This window comes from Nuphar pumila, chromosome 2 (genome assembly GCF_984573655.1).
Source record: "Nuphar pumila chromosome 2, dmNupPumi1.hap1.1, whole genome shotgun sequence".
In the NCBI taxonomy this organism is placed as follows: Eukaryota; Viridiplantae; Streptophyta; class Magnoliopsida; order Nymphaeales; family Nymphaeaceae; genus Nuphar; species Nuphar pumila.
This window is the reverse complement of record NC_143250.1, coordinates 48992090-49018847: the sequence shown is the minus strand read 5'-3', so window position 1 is coordinate 49018847 and position 26758 is coordinate 48992090. Positions and strand designations below refer to the sequence as shown.

The 26758-nt window shown below is 35.7% G+C and overlaps 1 protein-coding gene across 1 annotated transcript in view; it reads left to right on the top strand.

The window, feature by feature from the left end:
• The window catches only part of LOC149845430 (transcription factor KUA1-like), a 34595-nt gene extending 9975 nt beyond the window's left edge, over positions 1-24620 (top strand). Inside the window, exon 4 of the mRNA XM_089995745.1 lies at positions 24451-24620. Coding sequence (XP_089851871.1) covers positions 24451-24528 — 78 coding nt within the window. The 3' untranslated portion in view covers positions 24529-24620. The remainder of the gene's footprint in view (positions 1-24450) is intronic.
• The last annotated feature ends 2138 nt before the right edge of the window (positions 24621-26758 follow it).

Below are 26758 nucleotides of genomic sequence, written 5' to 3'. Positions count from 1 at the left end.
GAAGTTCGAGAATGCCTTTTTCCATAAAGGTGAAATAGAGGGTACACTAGTCGTTGTAATATTTTAGGTAATACATATTTTATGTAAAAAGTCTATTTCTTACAATAGTACATTGAACGTTGGGTTGCAGTTTTATCTTTATTCTAATTAATGATTTGAGGTACATTAGTACTTCTTTACTTTAAAAGAGTGTAAGTACTATGAGTGCTTTGAGATATTTATTTGTACATAGTCATGTCAAGTGTTTTCTTTATGTTGTGTATTTCAAAGTCTCCAGAGAGAATGAGGACCAAAAAGAAGGTCGACATTCTTTGAGAAGGATATTTAACAAGGATTTGTTACAGAAGGCATTTAATGCTTTGTAGAGAGAATGATGACTTCAAGTAAGTCGACATTCTATGGTTATGAAAAAAGGTAACTAGAGAGAATGATGACTTCAAGTAAGTCGACATTCTATGGTTATACAAAAAGGTAACTAGAGTCCTTTTAAAAACATATTTTATTTGTTTTTCTTATGTGTAGCCGATTTATGTTTTTGTCTTCTTCTTGTATTAAGAAACATTTCATTAAAGAAGATAACTAAAGTCTTTTCAAAAACATATTTTATTTGTTTTCTCCATGTAGTCGATGTTATGTTTGTTTGTCTTTTTCCTACATTCCTTTTTTCATGTTGTCTTGTATATAGTGTAAGGTACAATGACAAAATGTCTTTTTCATAAAAGGTTGTAAGAAGGTACAATTATTATATGACAAAATATCTTTTTCATAAAAGGTTGTAAGAAGGTACACTTATTGGTTTTCAAAAAGGAGTTTTTTTTAAAACTATTGTATACTTTTATGATATAGTGTTTATGAATGAGTATGTAATATGCAATATGCAATATGCAAGTTCCTGAAGGTTCTGTTACATATGACTCTAAAGAAGAAAAAAATCTTCATCTTGAGGTAGCCGATCTCTTCATTTGAACTTTAGGAAAGCATGGCTCATCAAGCTTTTTCTTCAAGGAGTATGATTGCACCATAGTTGTACTTGAACAGGAAGTCTCCATCCTTATTGGGTGAGATATCCTTGCATCAAATACTCGTTAGATTTATGGCAAAACATATTCAGTCATAATATAACATTATTTCAAGAGAACATATTTTCATATCATATAAAATCAAATGAGACTGTGTATCATATTATGTGACATCAAAACCGAGTTTCTCAACATTCTCCCACTTTTTGATGATGACAAAATATGCTCCCCCTGTCAAAAAGACATTATGCATAGAAATAATAATATGATAAAAAAGTGAAATAATGTTTAAAGAGAGAATATTTCTCCAATAATGGAGACAGGTTTTCTCCCCCTTTGTCATGGACAAAAAGGAGGGATCAGAGTAAGAAAGTTATTACAGACCAAATATATAAAAAAAATGAGTCTATCTCGAAGGTGGAGAAGGTGAAGGTGGTCGGTTGGCGCGATTCCGCTTGCGAGTCTGCTGCAACAGGGCTTGATTACGAAGGATTCGATCCTGAGTTTGCTCGATATCCATCATAGCAGAAAATTAATTGAAGGAGGACATTGGATCGGCTTCATCAGAGCCGGGCATGTGCAGGGACCTTAGATTGAAGGTGGTACCATCGAGGACGTGAGAGGGACGGAGGATGACTTCGTTGTGAAGTGGTACTTGGAAGTATTTGAGAATGGGAGTTATAAAACACCCAAAAAGAAGAGGCTCAAATTTCTGATAACGAATAAAGAGGTCAAAAATAATGGATGACCAATTTATCGGAAGAGAAGAAAGGATTGCGTAGATAAGAAGAGAGATTTTTCGAGGAACTAATCCCTGGCGGGGACGCTTGGGATAGATGTTGTGGAGAAGAATCTGGGCAAGTAGCTGAGCATGAGGTTGGAGATTCCTCATGTGCCACGGAAGTTGGTAGCAGTTGGTGTAGAGAAGTATTTTTCGAAGTACCGATCGGTCGATTGGTACTATGGTGTTAAGGTCGGTACCGGTGGAAGGTAGGTTTAAAATTCTTCCTAGGTCGGAAGCATCGAAAATCATCAGCTATCCTCGGACTTTGCTGGTGATTGAGGTTTGTTCATGATCAGTAGAGAAGTTGGTATAAAACAGTCGGACTAGTTCGGGATAATAGGCAGCTGGAGATGAAGATCCTATGAGAGGTTTGAGTTCAGGGAGATAGGTGTCTAAGTCGAAGAACATGAAGTCGTCAAAGTTGATCAATTTTCCTTCATGAATGAGGCGAGAGCAGAGTGAGTTGTAGTTGTGAAACAAATCAGGATACCTTAGATCGGCGGAGGTGATTACATTGGTAGAGGAGGAAGCCATTATCGAATGTCTTGAAAATAAAGCACTAGGAGAGAAAGGAGCTTGAACCGAGAGAAAGTTTGTAGAAGGATAGAAAAGTTCGAATGGAATGGTAATAGATGAACCAATTGATTAAATAGAAAGAAGAAAATAATTGTTGATATGAAATGAATGACATTGGAAGTGAGTAATTTTTAGATTTTAGTCAAATAAGGAAATCCGTGAGTAGTAAGGTAAGAGACTTGTGAATGATAAATCAAATCAATGTTTTGAGGATAGTGTATTATATTAGATTGAGGAGGACATAGTATTGAAATATATAGATTTTACTATGGGTGAGTTTATCGACTAGTGAGAGAAACCATTAATAGAGTATGGGGTGTCATGTTGAATAAAAAAAAATGATTGATCTTGAAAATAATGGCCTAATAAAACAAACAACTTTTTACTCTATGTAGAGGGATTCTAAATACGTGAATGGAGAGTTAAGGACATAAAAAGATGATATGGATATGTAGAGAGGAGAGAAAGGTGATAAAGGACAACATTTACTTGATTAAGATATGACATAAAGTAGAGGTAGAATAAATAAAGGTTTGCTTGGAGACAAGACTTTAATGATTCTCGATTTTAGTGAGATATACAATAAGAGAGAGGCAAGGTCACGGATGGAAAGAAAAGTCATGATTGCTTATTTAATATAGAAATAGTGTTTATGGAAATAGGTCATAGGGTGATCATGTGATGTGTACTTTGAAAGATATGACATTTTAAAGAAAAGAGTGCCTTAAAAAAAATGTTTCATGATTAATGTGTTTTCATATTTGTAATTTTTATGAGTATACGTAGATATGAGAAGGACGCATTTGGACTTTAACTAGTGGTAAAAGAGATGATGAGACAAAAAGGAGAAAGAGTCAAAAGTATATAAGAATTGATAAATGATAGATTAATAATAAGAATAGTCATGGAGGAGTCAGATTCAAAAATATATAATAAAAAAATGTATTCGAGAGATGAAATGAGGAGACAAGGAAATATTTATGAGTGAAGAGTAATAATTGTGAGTTGTCATAGAGAGAAATGAGATGACATATATGGATTTTTGTGTAGGATAAAGAAGTAATAAAAAAATGATTGATGAAAGACATAATGTTATGATTGATATGAATTATTGTTTATATTCTTAAAGAAGCTCGATTTGAGGAAGTTCATAGTTATTAGAGAATAAGGTTAAGTTTTAAACAAGAATGGAGGCTTAATTTGTATATGAGAGAGATGACAATAGAGTGTACGTAATCTATGATATATCAAATGATATAGTAAAGGCAATTTACGTGAGAATATAGCAACTAGATCTTAAAAAAAGTAAAAGGACCAAAAAAAAGTCATTCGATTCTAACTAATGAAAAGTAAAAGTTCTCATAAACTAAGTAGAGAGGTGAAACAATTTATCGTAAGACAAGTTTTCATAAAGGACAAAAATAATAAAGGAGTTGAGTGATGTGAACATTGTTATGATAGCTTTTAATATAATTAGTTTTTATGGATATGAGAGAAAGGAGATAGGACAAGGAGTTATAATGGATGTGTACTTGAAAGATGACAAGTTGAAAGACATAAAGAATGTGTCTTATAAGAATACGTGAATATGGAAACTTAGTTTGACTAACTAAAAATCGATAAGAAGGAAAGCAATTTAAAATAAGATTTAAACAAGACTTATAAGAAGTATTATAATAAGTGTGATTAATTTATAAGTCACTTAGTTTGCATATTCCTAGTTCTCTTCTAATTCGTGTGAAGTCTTCATGTTTTAATGGTTTAGTGAATATGTCTGCTAACTGTTGATTAGTGGGTATGAATTCTAGTTTAATTATGTTGTTTAAGACTTGTTCTCTTAAGAAGTGTTGTCTTATTTGAATGTGCTTAGTTCGTGAGTGTAAAATAGGATTCTTAGATAGGTTTATAGCACTCGTATTATCACAGAAAATAGTTGTATTTTCAAAAATTAAACCAAAATCTTTTAAAGTTTGTTTCATCCAGATGACTTGAGTACAAGCTAGGCTAGCAGCAATGTATTCGGCTTCAGTAGTTGATAATGATACACAGTTTTGTTTCTTACTGAACCATGATACTAGTGAGTGCCCTAGCATGTGACATGTTCCACTTGTGCTTTTTCTGTCAGATTTACTTCCAGCAAAGTCAGCATCGCTGTATGAGATTAGATCAAATGTAGAGGATTTTGAATAGAATAATCCAAAATCAACTGTGTCTTTTAAATATCTCATTATTCTTTTTACAGCTTTAAGATGTGATTCTTTTGGATTTGACTGAAATCTAGCACACAAGCAAACACTAAACATTATATCTGGACGGCTAGCAGTTAAATAAAGAAGTGATCCTATCATACCTCGGTATACCTTTGTATTAACAGACTTACCATCTTCATCTTTGTCCAACACAGTAGTAGTGCTCATAGGAGTAGATTTTGAAGCAGTTGAGTTCATGTTGAACCTCTTCAGAAGTTCACGAGCATACTTAGATTGGTTGATGAAAACTCCATCCTTGGTTTGCTTAATATGCAGTCCAAGAAAGTAGGTGAGTTCTCCCATCATACTCATTTCGAATTCCTTCTGCATGGACTTAGAAAAATCTTCACAGAGAGTGCTGTTAGAAGATCCAAAGATGATGTCGTTGACATAGATTTGAACAATTAGGGTATGATTATCCACTACTTTGACAAATAGTGTAGAATCTGCTTTGCCAACAGAAAAACCAGTTTTTAATAAAAAGGTTTTAAGTCTTTCGTACCAAGCACGAGGTGCTTGTTTTAAACCATACAAAGCACGTTTGAGTTTAAAAACATGATCTGGGTACTGTTCATTTTCAAATCCTGGAGGTTGTTTTACATAGACTTCTTCATTTATAAAACCATTTAAGAAAGCACTTTTAACATCCATTTGAAATAATTTGAAATCCATATAGCTTGCATATGCTAAGAGCATTCTAATAGATTCAAGTCTAGCAACAGGAGCAAATGTTTCATCAAAGTCAATACCTTCCTCCTGGTTGTATCCTTGAGCTACTAGTCTGGCCTTGTTTCTTATAACATTACCTGTTTCGTCTAGCTTGTTTCTGAAGATCCATCTTGTCCCAATGATTGGATGATCCTTTGGTCTCGGCACAAGATCCCAAACGTCATTTCTTTGGAATTGATTCAGTTCTTCAGTCATGGCTAGCATCCAGAACTCATCAATGATGGCTTCATCAATCTTCTTTGGTTCAAGTTGAGAAATGAATGCCATGTTTGCAATCCGTTCTAGCTGAGCTCTAGTTTGAACCCCCTTTGTTAGTTCTCCCAAAATTTGCTTTTGAGGATGATCTTTGATATCGACAAAGGTTCTTTGGTGATCATCTTCATTAGACTTAGTTGTGTTATCTAAAAATAAATCTGTACTTTCAACATCATCATTAGTTTGTATATGAACAGATTGATCAATAGATTCACAAAAACTAACATGCATAGATTCTTCAATAGTATTATGACACTTATTGAAAACTCTGTATGCTTTACTATGACTTGAATATCCTAAGAATATGCCTTCAACAGATTTAGCATCAAACTTATCTAGGCTATCTTTTGTGTTTAGGATAAAGCATTTACATCCAAAGACTTTGAAGTAGTCTATTCTTGGAGTTCTGTCATAGAATAGTTCATAGGGAGTTTTATTTAATAAGGGTCTAATGAGAACTCTATTTGTTATGTAGCATGCAGTATTAACAGCTTCTGCCCAAAAAGATTTTACAAGATTATTGTGTTGGAGCATAGTCCTGGCAGATTCCTGAAGGGTTCTATTCTTTCTTTCTACTACACCATTTTGAGGTGCAGCTCTAGGGAAGGCAAAGTTATGAGAAATACCATGCAAGTTACAAAAATTTTCAAAGAGTTCATTTTCAAATTCTCCTCCATGGTCACTACGGATTTTAACAATAGAACATGATTTTTCGTTTTGTAATTTTTTACATAAGATTTCAAACTGACAAAACGTGTCACTTTTGTTTTTCAAAAATATTACCCAAGTAAATCTTGAGTAATCATCTACAATGACAAAAACATATCTATTATGATTAAGGCTAGCTACCCTAGAAGGACCAAAAAGGTCCAGGTGGAGAAGCTCTAAAGGTCTTTTACTTGAGATGACATTTTTTGATTTGAAAGGAGATTTTGACAATTTTCCTAATTGACATGCATCACAAAAATAATCCTTTTTAAAAGATATGTTGGGTAACCCACGTACTAATTTATTTTTAGCTAGTTTGGACATATATTTTGAATTGACATGGCCCATTCTCATGTGCCATAGATGTTGAGTGTCATTATTAGCTATAAGACAATGTTCTGTGATGTTTTCTAGGTATAGTTCGTATATATTATTCTTTCTTATACCTTTTAAGATGATGTTTTCATTTGTGTCAGCTATGAGGCATGCATCATGATTAAAGCTAACATTATAACCTGTGTCACACATTTGACTGATACTTAGTAGGTTATATTTTAATCCTTTAACAAGGAGAACGTCTTTGATAAGAGGTTTGTCTATGTTACCAATATTTCCAATACCAATTATCAAACCTTTGTTGTTATCTCCAAAGGTGACGGTTCCTCCTTCTTTATGATGAAGAACAGCAAAAAGGTCTGGATGTCCTGTCATGTGCTTTGAACATCCACTATCTAGTATCCATCTGTTCTTCTTCTTTGGAGCCTGCAAAACATTAAGTAAATCTTCTTTTTGGTACCCAATCGGGTCCTTTTTTGTTAGACTTTGGAACCCATATCCATTTGGATTTGGGTTTGTCTATCTCTTTAGAGGAGTTAAAAAGATTATTAATATAATACTCCTTATTTGGTTCAGATGAACTTTTCACAAATGTGGTCTTTTGATTTATACAAGAAGGTTTTTTGAAATGAGAATAGCCAATCCCATTCTTGTAAAAGGAGACCTTCTGAGAGGATAAGAGTTTATCCAAGTTCTCTTTACCCTTAGTAAACTTGAAAACCGTTTTCATAAGGTTCTCAGTTTTACTTTTTAGATCTGAAATTTCTACTTGCATATCTTTAGTTTTGGAGCTAGTAGAAGAAATTTCAGATATAAGCAAAAGATTTTTTTTTTTCAACTCAGAATTTTCACTGCTGAGTTTTTCATTCTCTTGAGAAAGCTCTAAATTTTCAGATTTTAAAGCTTTATTTTTGAAACTCAATTTTCTAGATTCTTCAAATAGTTCTTGAAAAGCATCTAGAAGTTCTTCAAAGGAAAAATCAGAGATTTCACTTACCAAACTTTCGTTTGCCATGAAGCACATATTTGCAGTTTCGGCTTCATCATCACTTGACTCTTCACTAGTGGATGGTTCTGAATCATCCCATTGAGCATGCAGAGCCTTTTTCTTGAAGAACCTCTTCTTTGGTTCCTCAGTCTTGGACTTTCTTTTGAGAAGGGGACAGTCACGTTTTAAGTGCCCTGGCTTATTACACTGAAAGCACATGGGATCTTCTTTAAGATCTTTTCTTTCCTTGTGCCTGTTTGGAAGCCGATTCCTTCTCATGAAGCGCTGGAATTTTCTGGTAAGTAGCGCAATTTCTGATTCTTTATCTGAGTCTTCATTCTCAGATAGGGCTGAGAAAGCTAGAGTTTTCTTTACTGGTTGCTCTTCTTCCCTTCTTTCTTTCATGTGGACTTCATAGGCCATAAGATTTCCTATTAAGTCGTCCAATGTAAGCTTAGATAAATCTTGAGCTTCTTCAATAGCAGTGGTCTTTCTCTCCCAATCAGTTGTGAGAGATCTCAAGATTTTCTTCACCTTTTCAGTCTGGGAATATGTTACACCCAGAGATTTCAGATCGTTGGTGATGTTGGTGAATCTGGTAAACATCTCTGTGATGGGTTCATCTTTGTTCATTTTGAACAACTCATATTTTCTAACAAGAGATGATATTTTGGCTTCTTTAACTTTGTTGGTTCCTTCATGAATCACCTCCAAAGAATGCCAAATGTCATATGCAGATTCACATATAGATATTCTGTTGAATTCATTTTGATCAATGGCACAATATAAGGCATTCATAGCCTTTGCATTTAAGTTTGCCATTTTCTTTTCTTCATCAGACCATAAGTTATAGTCTGCGGATGGAGATGTGTATGGATGCTCAACAATTTTCCATACAGCAAAGTCTATGGATTTGAGAAAGATAGCCATTCTGCACTTCCAATATCCATAGTTGGAGCCATTGAAGAAGGGGGGACGAGATGCGTGTTGACCTTCAATATCACGAGCATAAGAGGTAGATGCCATTTGTGCTGGAAGACTTGTTACGTCGAAACCAGCAAACCTGCTTTGATACCAAATGAAATTCCACTAGAGGGGGGGTGAATAGTGAAATATGATAATGATCGATAAAATAAAATAATTTAAGCAATAAGGCACAACACATAAAACACAGAAGTTATACTGGTTCGGTCAATATCCAGACCTACATCCAGTCCCCAAGTAAACCACTTGAGATTCCACTATAACATCCGAGTTACCGGATAAATAGTACAACACCCTCTTCCCAAGAGGTCTTCTTCTCTCAACAGAGAAGGGGCACACCCTCTTCCCAAGAGGTCTTCTTCTCTCAACAGAGAAGGGCAACACCCTCTTTCACAGAGGTCTACTTCTTTAAACAAAGAAGGAATACAGTGAATAACAGAGTTACAATACTTCCTATAGAACCTTCAGAATGATATGAATGCACGAATGAAGGATTCTAAGAATGTTCTGTTTGTCACTCAGAGGATACTCTTTGTCAAAGAGCTGGACTTGACTTTTTCTCTTTTCTTTCTTTTTCTTTTTCTCTTTCTTTTTCAAGGCTCTCTTTTCAAATCACGAATAGAAATTTTTCTCTTTGTAAGCTCACACGTCTATTTCATTCCATTGTTGAATAGTTTATTTGTGTGTGTTTATATAGCTTATAAAAAGTAGTCGTTACATTTTTGGAATTGTAACTTTTTGAAATGTGAAATGTTAGGTCATTTCAAAAACATCTTTTAGAGAAGTTCGAGAATGCCTTTTTCCATAAAGGTGAAATAGAGGGTACACTAGTCGTTGTAATATTTTAGGTAATACATATTTTATGTAAAAAGTCTATTTCTTACAATAGTACATTGAACGTTGGGTTGCAGTTTTATCTTTATTCTAATTAATGATTTGAGGTACATTAGTATTTCTTTACTTTAAAAGAGTGTAAGTACTATAAGTGCTTTGAGATATTTATTTGTACATAGTCATGTCAAGTGTTTTCTTTATGTTGTGTATTTCAAAGTCTCCAGAGAGAATGAGGACCAAAAAGAAGGTCGACATTCTTTGAGAAGGATATTTAACAAGGATTTGTTACAGAAGGCATTTAATGCTTTGTAGAGAGAATGATGACTTCAAGTAAGTCGACATTCTATGGTTATGAAAAAAGGTAACTAGAGAGAATGATGACTTCAAGTAAGTCGACATTCTATGGTTATACAAAAAGGTAACTAGAGTCTTTTTAAAAACATATTTTATTTGTTTTTCTTATGTGTAGCCGATTTATGTTTTTGTCTTCTTCTTGTATTAAGAAACATTTCATTAAAGAAGATAACTAAAGTCTTTTCAAAAACATATTTTATTTGTTTTCTCCATGTAGTCGATGTTATGTTTGTTTGTCTTTTTCCTACATTCCTTTTTTCATGTTGTCTTGTATATAGTGTAAGGTACAATGACAAAATGTCTTTTTCATAAAAGGTTGTAAGAAGGTACAATTATTATATGACAAAATATCTTTTTCATAAAAGGTTGTAAGAAGGTACACTTATTGGTTTTCAAAAAGGAGTTTTTTTTAAAACTATCGTATACTTTTATGATATAGTGTTTATGAATGAGTATGTAATATGCAATATGCAATATGCAAGTTCCTGAAGGTTCTGTTACATATGACTCTAAAGAAGAAAAAAATCTTCATCTTGAGGTAGCCGATCTCTTCATTTGAACTTTAGGAAAGCATGGCTCATCAAGCTTTTTCTTCAAGGAGTATGATTGCACCATAGTTGTACTTGAACAGGAAGTCTCCATCCTTATTGGGTGAGATATCCTTGCATCAAATACTCGTTAGATTTATGGCAAAATATATTCAGTCATAATATAACATTATTTCAAGAGAACATATTTTCATATCATATAAAATCAAATGAGACTGTGTATCATATTATGTGACATCAAAACCGAGTTTCTCAACATTCTCCCACTTTTTGATGATGACAAAATATGCTCCCCCTGTCAAAAAGACATTATGCATAGAAATAATAATATGATAAAAAAGTGAAATAATGTTTAAAGAGAGAATATTTCTCCAATAATGGAGACAGGTTTTCTCCCCCTTTGTCATGGACAAAAAGGAGGGATCAGAGTAAGAAAGTTATTACAGACCAAATATATAAAAAAAATTTGAATGTCGAATCCTTAATACCACGCTCATGGTGCACTCAGTTCAACATCCACAGGCAAGGTTGGGCGGCAACGCCCTGACGAGTGCGTAGATGACATCGAGCAGATGCAAGATGAATTTGCAGTTGGGAACACTATCAGTAATTTTGTTAAGTATTTAACCACTATCAATTTCTAGGTCGTTCCGGTTTGTATGTTTTGAAGTTCGTAAATTTGTGCAACCAGATAATGTGTGATTTTGTCAATTACATCCAGAGCAACCCAAAGAGCAATACAGTACACATCATCAGCCCTTATTTCATGGTATGTCTGGTTCGTTATTGTTTTGTTTGCTTTTATGACATACTCACGTTTCTTGGTGGTTAAATCTTACTATTTCGTGCAACAGATGTACGTCCGGCGAAAGCCATACAACATTGGATTCAGAGATACACTACCTTGTTGGAACAGCAATGATGAGTGCCTAGACATTTCAAAATTTGGAAAGGTAAGTGAACAAACCTCTTCTCCAAGGTTTAGTCGTAACATCTCCATCACGATATGTCTGCGAAACATGAAAAATTATTTTATCGATTCGCAGATTTTACTTCCTACACTCTGGCAAAATCCTGACCATTGGGTCCTATACGAGATGAATTTTCTGGAAAAACAACTATGGTGCTATAACTCATTGGACTGCCACATTGGCGTAGAACGCGACGCTATGCATTTGGTATGCTTGTGCCCATAGGTGAATCTTAGCTTTTCGAGGTGGACCGGACTGTAATATATTATCCCTTTGTCACAGGCGGGATTCCTTAACGGGCTTGGTGTCGACATTGCCGAGTGGATGTTGCTCTGTGCTGACAATGCACCTTTATAAAATAATGTGGTCGATTGTGGCATATTCGTAATGAAGCATATTGAAGCAATATACAATGAAGAAGAACCTTGTTTCCACGCTGTATGAGCTTTGTATCCGATGTTATTGTTTATTCCTGTTATATATTGGTTTCACATTACATGTTTTGTTGCAGGATCATATGCCGGAAATACGGTACGAAATATGCCAACTATTGATTGAGTTTAAAAAGAACGGCAGGCAAAATATGTAAAGTGAAACCTGACGATTGCTCTTTCTGTACAACCTAACGAGTTCCGCCATCACCGTTCTCGCCCTCCTCCTCGACAGCAACCCAGTCGGTGCAGTCGCGCTGAGGATGGCCAGCAGGAGCTCCACCATTGTTGTATACACATAACCAATGCTGGTAAAAGTTGTTCTTCAGTAATGAAAAATACTGTACGACGAAAGATCTTTCTAAAAATCGCATTCCGTAAACTTATCAATAAGAAATGTTTGTTCTCAGAAATCGTTGTATTGTTGAACCTATGATAATGTACACTGATGTACACCTAAGGCAATTTCTTGGGATGCGTGTGGACGTACTTGTGGATTTATTTGAGATCGAAAAATTCGGTCCAATCGCATTGATTACTATTGAGAATAGCCCTCTGGCATGACATTGTTCAATTTTTGTCATTAATGCGGAGTGCATTAATTTGCTTTTGGTTTAATGAAACTGACGTATATACTTGAAAACTGACGGAGGGTGATAGGACGTTTCATTAATATTTGAATGACACAACACACACTTCCACTTTGCTTCGCGAATAAGGAACCGACAAATCGATAATTCCTGTATATAGGCGGCTTCGACGCAGTTGTCGTATCCATTTATACTTTTTTCATATGTCTGCAAGATCATAATTGAAGGAAACGTCATTTAAAATTCAAGAAATTTTCAAATTCTTTCACAAGTTTTCATGGTGGTAGCAGTGTAGTGTACTATTCGTAAAATACGAAAGCTACATTAATGGCTCTTATTCACCACTTTTTTCATATGCCAGCAATAAAGCGATGTTTAAGCATACAACATTTCATAGCGATGTTGAATATTATCATTTCGAACATTAGAAGTCTTTGTTCATTAAAATACATCGCAGTCTCACTCAGCGACTGTCAACCACGCGGGTTGAGCGCACATCTTTTATCAATTACAACCCTTTTAGATGCTCGCGAGGCCTCCGTCAGTTTCTCCTCCGCAATTAGATAGGATGTCAATTTTTTGCAGAGTTCTTCGCGGAATCCGGGTATATCAACCTACAAAAACAGATTGTAAAGTAGAAGCAATAAACATGCACTTAATTCCCAATAACAGAGGCGAAGAAATGGCATACAACGTCGAAACAGGGTTCTGCACCATTGTATATTGCTTCAATGTACTTCATTATAAATACCCCGCAATCAACGCCATTATCTTGTAAAGGAGCATGGTATGTCGTGCGATAGATCCACTCGCTAGCATCGACTCCCAAAATGGCTTTGAGGAAACCGATCTGAGAATAATGCGACCGACAGTAAATTCATGACCCCAGTACACGACTTGTTCCTCACATAGATATTGAAACTTACGAGATGGGAAATGTTTAGCCGTAAACCACTGTCAACTTCCAACGAATTGTAACACCATAGTTGTTTTTCGTGTAAATCCATCACGTATAAGACCCAATGCTTTTCAGATTGCCAGAGTGTAGGAATCAATATCTGCAAATACATCGAAAAAATGATGTTAGCACTTGTTATGCTGTAATATTGCACTCTAGGTTTGTTTGCTTACCTTTTCACTTGACAAAAGGTCTCTGCAGTAATTACCGTTAACCCAATAAGGTATGCCGTCTTGAAATCCACTAGAGTATGGCAAACGGCGTAAGATAGTCTGCAAACTGAAACATTGCTAACACCAACGATAACATACGAATCAATTGGACTAAATCAATAACGAAAAGCAACATAAAATAAAACCGATATACCATGAAATACGGGTTGCTTTTAATATAACTGACGAAATCGGATATAGTCTGTTTGCAACAAATATGTTGTTGTTAACGCACATACACATGGCTTACGTATATAGACAACTGCTACTAGTTTCATACTAACAAAATTACTGATCATGTTGTACTGTGCGAATTCACTATGCATTCGGTTGATGTCCTCCAGGAGTGATTGACTAAGTTTTCGCCCAACTTCGTTGGTGGATGTTCGACTGAAATGAATGCGGACATTGCAACGAACGATATTGAAATTACATTATACAGTACACAAAAAAAATCGCAAAAAATGGCATGAAACAGACGGATTTTGCTGAACATGTAGACGATGTGTAGACAATATACCCATGATTCGCCATTGTTGGTCGTGTAGCTGTCTTCGTCTGCGTCACCGACCACAACTTTGTATGTTGGAGGACGGATCTTCAGGTTTATGAAGGAACTGTCGGTTTGATTGTTGTTGTTTCACGAAGTAGAAGACAAACATAGCTTCCAGTACTCGTGCGACTATTTATTACCTAAAAGATGTACTGCTCAACCAACATGATCAATGAATATTGTACGACAAATCAAACATTTATTGTTATCCGTTGTAACTGAGTAATTCGACTTCATATTCGCTGCATAGCGAGTTGTGGTTATCGCGGGAAAGCGATTTGTGCAGCAATACTCGGCCTTTGTAAAGCGTGTTAGTCAACGCCGATTTGCGGTGTTAAACGATACTAGTATAAATTGATAATGAACGTTTGTTGATAATAACCCCACAGATCTAAAAAAAAACACGGGTTGAACCACATAGCGATTATGAGAAATTGTAGAGTACCACTCACACTTGCACTTCCACTGTTAAAGCGAACAAAGTTCCCCCTGTACCAGATGAAGAGGTTGACTTACCTCTTAAGAAATGAAGTGAGGAAGAGAAAAGACACATTCAGTAGCCTTTTATTTATAATATATGGATACAACTTTTCATAGGATAACAATAATGATTTCAAAAGGCAATTGGAGGTGTCACAAGAATCTTGTGTGGGCTATTAATTTAGTTGTCATGCCTCTTTGCATGCCCCGATCTCCATAATGCCGGATTTGTTTTTGAGTTTATAGTAATTTGTCACTGACGACTTGCGGTTCGTGGTTGGATTTGCTTTAATCGATAGATAGCGATTTTTTGCTTCTGCAGGAAGTCGATTGATGACATCACTGTATGGCGATTTGTGGTTATCGTTGAATAACGATCTGTGGCATCGCAGCATAGTGATTTGAGGGTATTGTTCGACTGTCGATCTAAGCGGGATGACAAAGGTTGTTCAAGTAATCTTTTTTTGGGCATTGAGCAAGGTTGCGCTTCATTTTATGATCTAAGTAGGCTTTCAACCGCGCAGGTGATAGCATACTTAGATCAAAAAATGAAGCGCAACCTTGCTCATTGCCCGAAAAAAGCTTACTTGAACAACCTTTGTCAACCCGCTTTGATCGACAGTCGAACAATACCCTCAAATCACTATGCTGCGATGTCACAGATCGCTATTCAACGATAACCACAAATCGCCATACAGTGATGTCATCAATCGACTTCCTGCAGAAGCAAAAAATCGCTATCTATCGATTAAAGCAAATCCAACCACGGACCGCAAGTCGTCAGTAAAAAATTACTATAAACTCAAAAACAAATCCGGCATTGTGGAGATCGGGGCATGCAAAGAGGCATGACAACTAAATTAATAGCCCACACGAGATTCCTGTGTCCCATACCTATCTGTCGAATGCATCAGAGTCTGTCATGAAACAGAAAATATTAGACACTGAATTAAGTTTCACAAGAAATGCATACCTCCTCGCAACATTGATTACATACCAAAAGACTTGTAAAACTGTAGCGATCATTGCCGAAAATCTGGTCGGGAGGAATGTAGGTTTGAACGTTTGGTGGTACTTCTGCATGGTATTGCTGCATGATGGACATTACGTGAGTTAGCTATTTGACAAGCTTCACGCAATGGGAAGCAATATAATGTTTTACATACTTGTTCATTCCAAGGGCCTTGTTGTTTTTTATTACAGGTAGGTTGTTTCTTAGTCCTGTTCTTGCCAACCAATTTTAGTGCACCCTTTGCCCTTCAACGACTGCGATCAGAGGTAGGTTTTCTTTTGATACCCTTCGCTTCATGAATATGTCCATCATAATCAACAACATTCACTACGGACTTGTTGAAGATAATGTTTACGCTTCGGTGCAACTTCTCGGGAGTGTCAAGCGAAACATGATTTTGACCTACGCTTTTCGATCCCATTATCTTCGTCTGGTATTCATTCGCTGCAACAGACTTAATGTGAATTAACTTCACGTTTTCAAGTAACTCCGTTGCAGCTTTTTTCACACATGCATAGCCTTCTTCACTTCTCGATGCCAAATCAGCAACATGCATGAATGACCTACACAGTTGTTGGTAACGGGAGGCTATGTGGCACTTCTCGTCAACACCAGATTTACTCGCATTGTCCATAACGAGCATTTCAATCTTCGCGCGGCTGGTCCATCTTCGCATTACGTAAGACTCAGGTATTTCTTGTATCTTCTCTTGATTGAGTGTCTTTAATGCATGACAGCATAGAATGCCTTTGAATTCATACATTTTGCACAAACATTCTACCCTTCCGTTGTCAACATTGTACGTGACTTGTGCTTCTTGCCTTTCCTGATGCTTTTCGCCCTGACAAAAAATATGGTATTTGTGCATATTCTCGGTTTGCACGAGTCCTTCTATTTTGCAATTCATGACATGCAACACCTCTTTCTTGATCCATTCAAATACAGTTAGTGTATACAGAGCTGCAGGTCGCATCAATATTTCCATGCCAAAAGTTTGAGGTCGTGTATTAAAGCATTTCCCGTCTTGTTCAAGCTCATTCTGTCTTAGACTGTCTACAAATAATTCATATTGTTCCATGAAACGAAACATTGTTAAACATGAATACAAAGTTTTCTTCAGGGTGGCATGCATAGATTCGGCTCTTTGTGTGCTTATCATACCTGCACAAAAGTATTGTCTTCCATATGCCAATGCCCACTTCGCTTTTTCTGCATATAAATTTTGTAACCACAGACAGTCAGTAAGGTCGTATGTCTTAATCATTTTGTCCCAATCTGAATTAAAAGTGACCTCGTCTACGCTATGAAGTACACACCTTGTAAATGTTTTGTCAAACCCTGTATTCTGATTAAATATGTGTCCTATGTTCTTTGCTGCATTTTGAAAGATATGCCACAAACATAGGCGATGATGTGCATCTGGCCACACATGAAGCACTGCAGCCGCAATTGCGTGATCACCATCTGTAAGTACAGTTTTAGGATGCTTCTCGTTCATTGCCTGTGTAAATACTCTGAACAACCACTCAAAGCTTTCCTTGGTCTGGTCATACACAAAAGCACCACCTAATATACAACTCTGTGCGTGATGGTTCACTCCCACAAACTGCGCAAATGGCCACTGTTCAGTATTAATCTTTATTATAGTATCAAACACAAGCACATCATTGAAGCATTCATAATCTACTCTAGACTTTGAATCTGCCCAAAACATATTCACAACATATCCATCTTCGTCCACTTGCATTGCACTAAAGAAACCATGTTCGTTGCTTGATTTATTCTGTAGGTAGCGAACCAAACAACATATTTCTTCGTTCTTCATGTTATCTGTCCTCTTCCTTCTCAAGTGGTTTCTTAGATCCAAAGGTGTGAATGGCACATTTTCGCGACCACCATCTATGCGGGTAAACAAATTGTATGTCTTCCTTGGTGCAATGTCGGCGCTATCGGCTATTTCAGCCATTGCAGCATGCGCTACAGTTACTTTACGATGTGACCTTAGCATAGCAGTCATAAATGATGCAGATAAATCATGATTATGATCACTGATTAAAGTACGCACGACAAATTTCCCATTCAGATGTCTTCTCAAAACCAATCTCGCCTGACATCCACATCTTGATTCTGGCATGCTCTTTGTTGGATTTCCCATTGATTTCTTCCAACCTTGCTTGGAACAGACATATGTCTTTCTAACCAAGACACCCTGTGCATTTTTTGACCAAGAAAACCTTCTCACACTGAAGCCAACTTTTAAGGCATAATCATTGTAAAATTTATATGCATCTTCGTCGTTATTAAACTGAATTCCTTCTACAGGAACATAGTCACGTGTAATTCCATGTACATTCTCAGTTCCTACGGTTTTATTAAGTGTACTGACATCAAAATCTACCTCATTATTGAATTGCATTTCTTCTCCTGGAACATTCAAGTCAAGTGTACTTCCGTGTACATTCCCGGGGCCTACACTTTTATTATGTGCACTGTCATGGTAGTCTACATCATTATTGAATTGCATTTCTTCTCCTGGAACATTCAAGTCAAGTGTACTTCCGTGTACATTCCCGAGGCCTACACTTTTTTTATGTGCACTGTCATGGTAGTCTACCTCATCATTGAATTGCATTTCTTCCACTGGAACATTCAAGTCAAGAGTGGGTCTAATGCCTGCACCCTTCTTTTCATGTGCATTGTTAGTGCAGATGTTCAATTCTTCAGTTGCGTCATAAGTATAGATATTCAATTCTCCAGATCTTTCGATTGATTCAGCTACATCGTCTTTATTACAACCTGATGATAAGCTCAACAATGTTTTAAGCAATATATCAATTTGTGTTTACAGCAAAATAGCAAACAAATCGATATTAACAAAACGTGAGTCTGTTACTAATACAACGGTTTGAGATACAATGCATACGATGAATGAATGTAGGATACCTGATGGGGTAGAGGCCCTTCCTAGCATCTGCAAACAAGCATTCTTGTCAATAGGTCCCAGCGTCTTACAAATATCGATAAGTTTCCAACCTTCGTAAGAACAAGATCTACCTGCAATAACCAAACAATGCCTTAATGGCACACAAGACGACATGCCTTCTTCATCGATCGCATGATGAGATGAAAAGCTACTCGCGCTGCCTTAATGGCACTGGATGGAATGTTTGTGCATCATTGCTTTCTTCGATAATGCCTAACAACAACGACAAATAAAAGAAGACAATGGAATGTTTTGTAAGCAATATATCAATTTGTGTTAGCAAGCGACATAGGTTTACTACGATTTAATCAGGATGCATATAACAACGGATACCACTAGGGTTAAGCAAGTCAAAGCAACGATTTAATGCATGAAAGTATCAAAGCAAGTGCAGTTTGATGTTTGCTTATACTGAGCATCGACTTATCGCTTACCATGCCAATAAAATACACATGTCGTACATGTGTGTTGACGATAACGCTCTCATAATATCCACGAGGCTCTAAAGCGAGTTTAATAGAAGTCAATGAGAGAGCAGCGATATGCATGCGAAAATCGCCCCGCCATGGGTGTAACGATGTGTTTCTGCAACCACATGTTTTCAAAGTCTGTGTACAAATATCTTACAAATACATATTAGATGAAATATAATATATAACAAAACGATATGTATGTATAGCGATTTGTAAGATATTGAAAATCGATACGGCAGTTCAGCATAATAACTTACAACTCGACGATACAAAACAATACTATCTAAAAGGTCGATAAATATATCGCACAATAAATTACAAATCGATAAGGAAGAACTTGAGCATAATAGCAAACAAATCGATATTAACTAACAAAAATGTATCTCACAAAAACGGGAGTTTGTTACTAATATAGCGGTTTGAGATACAATGCATACGATGAATGAATATAGGATACCTGATGGGGTAGAGGCCCTTCCTAGCATCTGCAAACAAACATTCTTGTCAATAGGTCCCAGCGTCTTACAAATATCGATAAGTTTCCAACCTTCGTAAGAACAATTTCTACTTGCAATAACCAAACAATGCCTTAATGGCACACAAGACGACATGCCTTCTTCATCGATCGCATGATGAGATGAAAAGCTACTCACGCTGCCTTAATGGCACTGGAAGGAATGTTTGTGAATAATTGCTTTCTACCATGATGCCTAACGACATCAAAAATGAAGAGAAGACACTGGAATGTTTTGTAACGCAAGGCAGGCACGAGAAGGCGACAGTGTGTTGTACAACAGGATAAAAAACAAGGCGGAAAGCTCGACTGGAGACCAAGAAAAAGTTTTGGTTGATAATGGGAGCAACTGTTACAGCAAATGGCGCAGGAGTTTAATGAATAGGGAACGTCTCCACTTTAAATGGTTAATATCAAACTTTCTAGATGGAGGACTTTTTTGTCTTTTTATCGACCCGTCGTTTCACAACTTTTGAATGGAGGATATTTTTGTCATTTCCTTGAACAGTCATTTCAGGGAAAGAAAAGCAAGTAAGGGTGATTAAGTCTTTGCAACAGCACCAGAGTCCGATGCAAAGTTATGTCAACTTACACGGGAATACGAGCCCCATGTGCATGAATACGTGGCGCTCATTCGATCCCCCGAACACAGACGTGGGATTCAGTGAATCATCGGGGGCGAACATACACCACCCTCTCAGCAGCAAGAGCATCATGTAGAGATATTGACCACAGAGAGCAAAAGAAAAGTCTTCATTGTCACTTTTCATTTCATGAGCACCACACATGAGCATGATGCTCTGGTACTTGAGGGAGGTAGGCCAACAGCTCTTGTCAGGATCAGTGGCTACTTTTTCTTACTGAATTGAGAGCTCGTAAAGTTGACCTCGTGATGCAGTTTCCTTCTGTTGTGGCATCCTTTGATTCATAGACTCACTAATCGTTGCATCAACAGAACAGGCGCTATGTACATTAGTGCTTCTGTCTCTTCCTTAGGAGGTGGCAGATTTGGAGTCATATCTCTTTCTCTCTCTCACACGTGTGTGTGAAGTATGTGGAGAGAATATCAAGTAATTATATTCAAGCCCTATACCGTACATTTCACTTAGAACCCTGGTAAGGCTCACAAGGGCTCCGCTCATGGGTCACTTGTGAATGTCACCAAGTTGATAGGATGTCATAAGTTAGAAACCTATGGGTAACATTCTTTGCCACAAGGTGGAAGTTGGGTATACTCCCTGATGGACGGGGACCTCAAGGCCCAAGGGTTTTACCAACTACAGGCCAGCCAATGTAGGGTGTGTTGGGAGGTGGGAGTGGTTTCCCCTTGGATTATCCAAAAAGCTTAAGAACCTTGGGGAGTGGTCACTCTCAATGGTTCGCAAGTGAGGTGTACGATGGAGATTGAATGTAACTGATTAATACACTACAAGAAAATTGTTAATTAGCGACGAAATTTGCGACGGATTTTTTCCATCGCAAATTTGCTACAAATTAGCTAGAGAAAACTTTCTTCATGAATTTGTCGCTAAGTAGTGACGGATTAGCGATGAAAAACTTTCATCGCTAAACCATCGCTACTTAGCGACGGATTAGCGACACCAATTTTTTTGTCGCTAATTCTCAATATAAGAAAACATTTTAGCGAGGGATTTAGCGAGGGAATTTTTCCATCGCTAATTAGCGACGAAAAAATTCCCTCGCTAAATCCCTCGCTAATTTTCGATTTAAACCGAGCGTGAAATTTTCTCTCTCTCCATTCAAAATTTAAACTGACCTCGCTCGATTTAAACCAACTTTGGATACTGAAGCAAGGAAACGAGAGAGAGAGAGAGAAACTAACCCGGCTTCAGACTCATCGGTCTAGTCGGCGACGAGGAACTCCACGACGCCGAGTCGGAGGCGAGAGAAGAGGATGAGAGGGAGCTCGTGATCGGCCTTCCTCTTGGGGTGGTTGGAGCGCTCGACCTCCTCGGCACCAAAAGCCGCCTTGTAGAAGGCGACGACATCGGCTGCCCTCGGCGCCTGAACCACGAGCTTCGGCCTGAGCGTCGAGAACTTCACAGCGGATTCACCACCGTTCTCTGCTCCCCTCCTTTCTGCGCCATCTCTCACTTTCCCTTTCCCTCGAATGCACGAAATGAAACCCTAGAAATGGAACCACAACGAAGAAGAGGTAAAGCGAATGCACGAAAATGAAGAAGAAAAAAAATATGAACTAAGCAAACGCCGGTTCATAGAGGACGGCGACGCCGGAGATCACGCTACTTAGCGACGGATTTTTTTTGTTTTGTTTTTAAAATTTAGCGACGAATTAGCGACGGATAATGTCCATCGCTAATCTGTCGTAAATTAGCGACGAAAGTAACGACAGATAAGGTTTTTCGCTAATTAGCGAGCAAAAATTTGCGATGGACGTTATCCATCGCTAATCCGTTGCTAAACAGTTTAGCGATGACTTAGCGATGGATTAGCGATGGATAACGTCTGTCGCTAATCCACGATTTTCTTGTGGTGATATGACCTGATGTGTGTGTGTGTATGCATGTGAGCAAGCATGAACAAAAATGAAAAGATAGAAAAAAGAACACACTCGCAATCACTCATGATAAGATGCATGCATGAAGAGAACACAAGAAAATATGTGGTTCGGCTAAACTCAGTTTAAGTCCATAATATGGCACTAGATAGATTACTCAGAGAACACTCGATAAATTCCATACAAGGTTTATATGTCCATATATATATATATATATATATATATATATATATATATATATATATATATATATATATATATATATATATGGACATATTAGGCCCTGATTCTCATTCTGCCCTATAGGTTTTATGTGTTTTAAGATAGAACTCAACTGTTAGATGTGTTTAGCATGATCGATTTAGTGGGAATTGACCCTTGGATCATGTCTTTTTTATGAAAAAACATGATTTTATGAGCCAGAAAAAAATGGTACTCATCATGCATACATTTGGCATTTTATTCATCTTATTTTATGCATGGTCCATAGAAAAATTGCATTAAAAACTCATTTTTATCGTTAGCTTTGAGAAACCGCATTTAAATAGAAATTATCAAAAAATCTTGTATTTCAAAGCTTGCCCTGAGTTTTTAGTTTTTTTTTATTAGTTTAGAATTTTCTTAATTATAGTTTAGCTAGATTAGGTTATAATTAACTAATTTTAATTAGTTTAAAAAGTTTTGTTTTTTAGATAAACATGTTTTTAATAAGAGCCTCTTTTTGAAAATTATTGAAAAATTATCGAACTCTTTTTAAAAATTAGTGTTTTAACCTAAATAGGAGTTATAAATACATCTTTTCCAGCAGCAAAACTCATTTTTGCCATTGTTGAAAAAATGCCCCCTTTTCTCCCTCTCTCTCTTTCTTCTCTCTCTTGTTTTCTCTCCTTGACGATTTCTCCCTCTTTTCTTTTTCTTCTTCTTATTTTTCTTCTTGCTTCTCTCATCCAATCTGTCGTCAACAACCTTTTATTTTCGTCGGGGAGGCATGCGTTCAGTTAGGATTAACCATCTTCTCTTCTCATCTAATCTGTCAGAAGCGGATCGTCTGGTTCTTTTCTTCTCTTCCGTTTCACCGTAGTTTAGTTTTGCATAGCATAAAGCATAGCATTGAATGTAGTTTTATTTGATTATTACATCATTTGCATATTCATATGATTTAATCTAGTTAGTTTAGTTTTCTTGCATCTAAAAAAATAAAAAGAAAAAATATCTAAATTTTTTTTAATCCAGTTAACCGTTTTCTTGATTTAAGCATTGAATAATCTTGATTTAGGTAGATTGATAGGTCTAACATAGAGTTTCATATTTTTTCTTGATTCTTGAGTAGTTCTTGATTAGTTTTAGGTCAGATCTAGTTTAGAATAGCCTATTTCACATTTTTCTTATATTCAATGCTTTTTAGATTCATTAAATAAAGTTTTTATTTTATTAATCGATATACCTTCCTTTATCCAATTACCGTTTTGTTTTAGAATAGCTTAGATTAAAGTTTGTTTGTTTTTTTTATCAGTCAAGTAGTTAGGCTTTTAATTTCAATTTTTTTTTATTTATTATCTAGATTAGAGGTAGTTATTTAAATTCACTGATTATCGTTTTTATTGAATCATTACTTGGTAGTTGATTAGATAGTTGAATGTTATTTTTAATTGTAGTTTTAATTCACGTCAGGTTCCATAAAAAAATTTTGTAATTAGATTAGACTAGTGTTAGTTTAATAAGATTAATTAGATTAGTTCAATTGAATTTAATTAAAATAGATTATAATAAAAGTAGTTGCCGATTTCCCTCTTCTATCAATTATCATTTTTTTAGATAATAAATTTTCTTTGTATGATTGCGTGTTGCTGTAGATAATATTTTTAGTTTAATTTATTGTATTAGTTAGTTCAATTTAAAATTAGATTCATGTCAGTTTTTTTATTATGTGCTTTAGGTTATTCATTAGTTAGAATTAGATTATCGTTTTCTTTAGAAATAAGTATAGCCGATTCTAGTTAGTTTTAATTCATTGAATATATTAGTTAAATTAGCCATCATAGTTAGTTTTAAGTATTTGTTAGATTTAGAATTTAATGTCGTACAACATATAGTTCATATTAATTTAGTTTAATTTGTCATTAGCTAGTTTCTTGAAATTAGTTAATCATTAGTTGTTAGTAATTAGTTTCTTGATATCTAGTTAGTTAGGTTATTTTGCTATTTTGTCTTTTAGTGTTAGGTTGTTACAAATAGTTCATAGTTAGTTCATGTTATTAGTTTAGTTCATGTTAATCATATTCATGTCTTTGTGATTTTTTCACATATTTACCTATGATTTTCTCATGGTTTCGTTTCTTGTTTTCGTGTTTTGTGTTTTTTTTCTTGCAGGGAAGCGTTTGGACGTGCGATGAACCCCATTTTGTACCCTCTAAGGTCCCTAAAAAGTCCTCTCAAAAGGCCCTTTAAGCCTCCAGAAGTGCCTCTTGGGGAGCCCTCAAAAGAAAACATGCATTACCTGATCCATTAAGGGGACACAAAGGGAACTGAAGACTCAAATATTGAAGACTTTTCTTTTATTTTTAGATTAGAATTTCATTTATTCATTCAATTGGGTCTATAATAAAACCATTTATTTATTTGTTTAAGCCCTCTGTAGGGGCAACACTCTCTTGTTTATTTAGTTAATTAATCTTTTATTTTTCAAGGTAATAAAGAATAGTTAGTTGTATGTTTGAATACAAAGTATTTTTCGTTCCCTAAGTTCGACCCGGACTTCACTACTAGTGTGAACCGGTTTTTATTATTTGATACACGATTTGCACAAACATTTTAATTGAAAATATATTTTTAAAATGCTTTATTGAAAATATTGCACCAGGTACCTTCATAAACATTGATTTTGGATCATTGAAAAAACTGGTATACAAGTCAGATTCTCGTGATCCAAAAGTTGGTTCTCACTAAACAAAACCTATAGATAACATCTACGGTATTAGATGTGAGAAAAAAATACATAAAACTATGATTTTGAAGGGGCCTAAGGAACACATTGCTCTCTCTCTCTCTCTCTCTCTCTCTCTCTCTCTCTCTCTCTCTCTCTCTCTCTCTCTCTCTATATATATATATATATATATATATATATATATATATATATATATATATATATATATATGACTCTTTGTTTCTATATCTCTTTTAAATTCAACTATCTTCTCTCATGTCTGCCTCTCATTCAAATCATCATATCCCTTCATTTCATCCTTTCCTTGATTTTATGAGATCTTACTATTAATTGTTGCCTTAGGAAATTTTGGATTGCACATGCCATTTATTTCCACAATCCTAATTGCCTTTTATTCTTGTTGATCTGCCTTCCTATCTTGATGGTCTAACATGGATCCTTTATCCTTATCATGCCCCCTTAAACTGGACTGGGGAGTGTTATCATCGCAAAAAATTTCTCCCTCCCTCTGCGAGAGAGAGAAATGATCCTGCAAGTCAAACTCGACCAAAGTTTTGAAAATTACTCACCTCGTTTTGAAAATTTGTAAGAAAATTCCGTGGAATGGGATCCGTCTGTCGGTACGAGGTTCGACCATTTCTGACGCGTTTATCAGGGGGTAATCGAACCAAAGATCAATTGTGCACTTTAACTTGACTCAAATATCTAAATCATGCTCTATTTTCCTGAAATACACAGAGAATCAGGCATGTGCTATGAAATTTTGAAAAGATGCAAGTTTGAGAAATATGATGTTTGCTTTGGAAAATTAAGCAAAATGACTGGAAATGTGTTTGAAAAAGGAATTCCTTGGAAAATCATTGAATTTTATTGGAAATCAGAAATTGTATTGGAAAATGGATTCTCTGGAAAACTTGGACTTTGAGAAAATCGATTTTGAGATTTGGATTGCTTTTCTGAGGAAATCGATGTCTAAAATGGATTTAAGAAATCTGAGAAAATCAGTTTCATAAGTAATTCAAAGAATATTGAGAAAATCCATTTTGGAATTTGAAAATTAAATTGAGAATGTGGAAATCTTGGAAAATCATGATTTAAATTTGGAAAATACTTGGAATCTCATTTGAAAACCCAGAATTCTGAGAAAATCAAATCCTGAGAAAGACTTAGAAAGTTCTGAGAAAATCAAATCCTGAGAAAGACTTAGAAAGTTCTGAGAAAAATGATTTTTTTAAATGGAATTGGGAAATGAGTTTGGAAATAATGCAAATTGAATGGATGAATATGAATGTGAAAGAGAATTCTTTGAGGAATTGGGAAAATCCTTTTGAAATTTTGAGAAATGCAGTAGATTTTTGAAGTTAGCCTAAGAGTGTAGGCTTAATGTAGCTAATACAAAGATCACAAATCTGGGTTTTCTTCGTATTCTGACTATGACCATAAATATAAATCCCACCGAGTTTGTCAACTCCCTAAGAGCTTGTGCACGTGCCATTTGTGTCAACCATAGTGGATTTGCAAAGAATATGCATGAATGATACATCAGATATTGAAATTTGCAAGAATTAAACTATATGCATTGCAACCCTATTCTATGTAGAAAATGTAAATCTTATTTCAAATATTACATTGCTTTTTACATTAAATTTAACAAAATAAAAGAAATAAAATAACTAAATCTTCTTCTTGAATGTTTCTGCAAAACTAGAAAACATGTTAGCACAAAAATGTAGG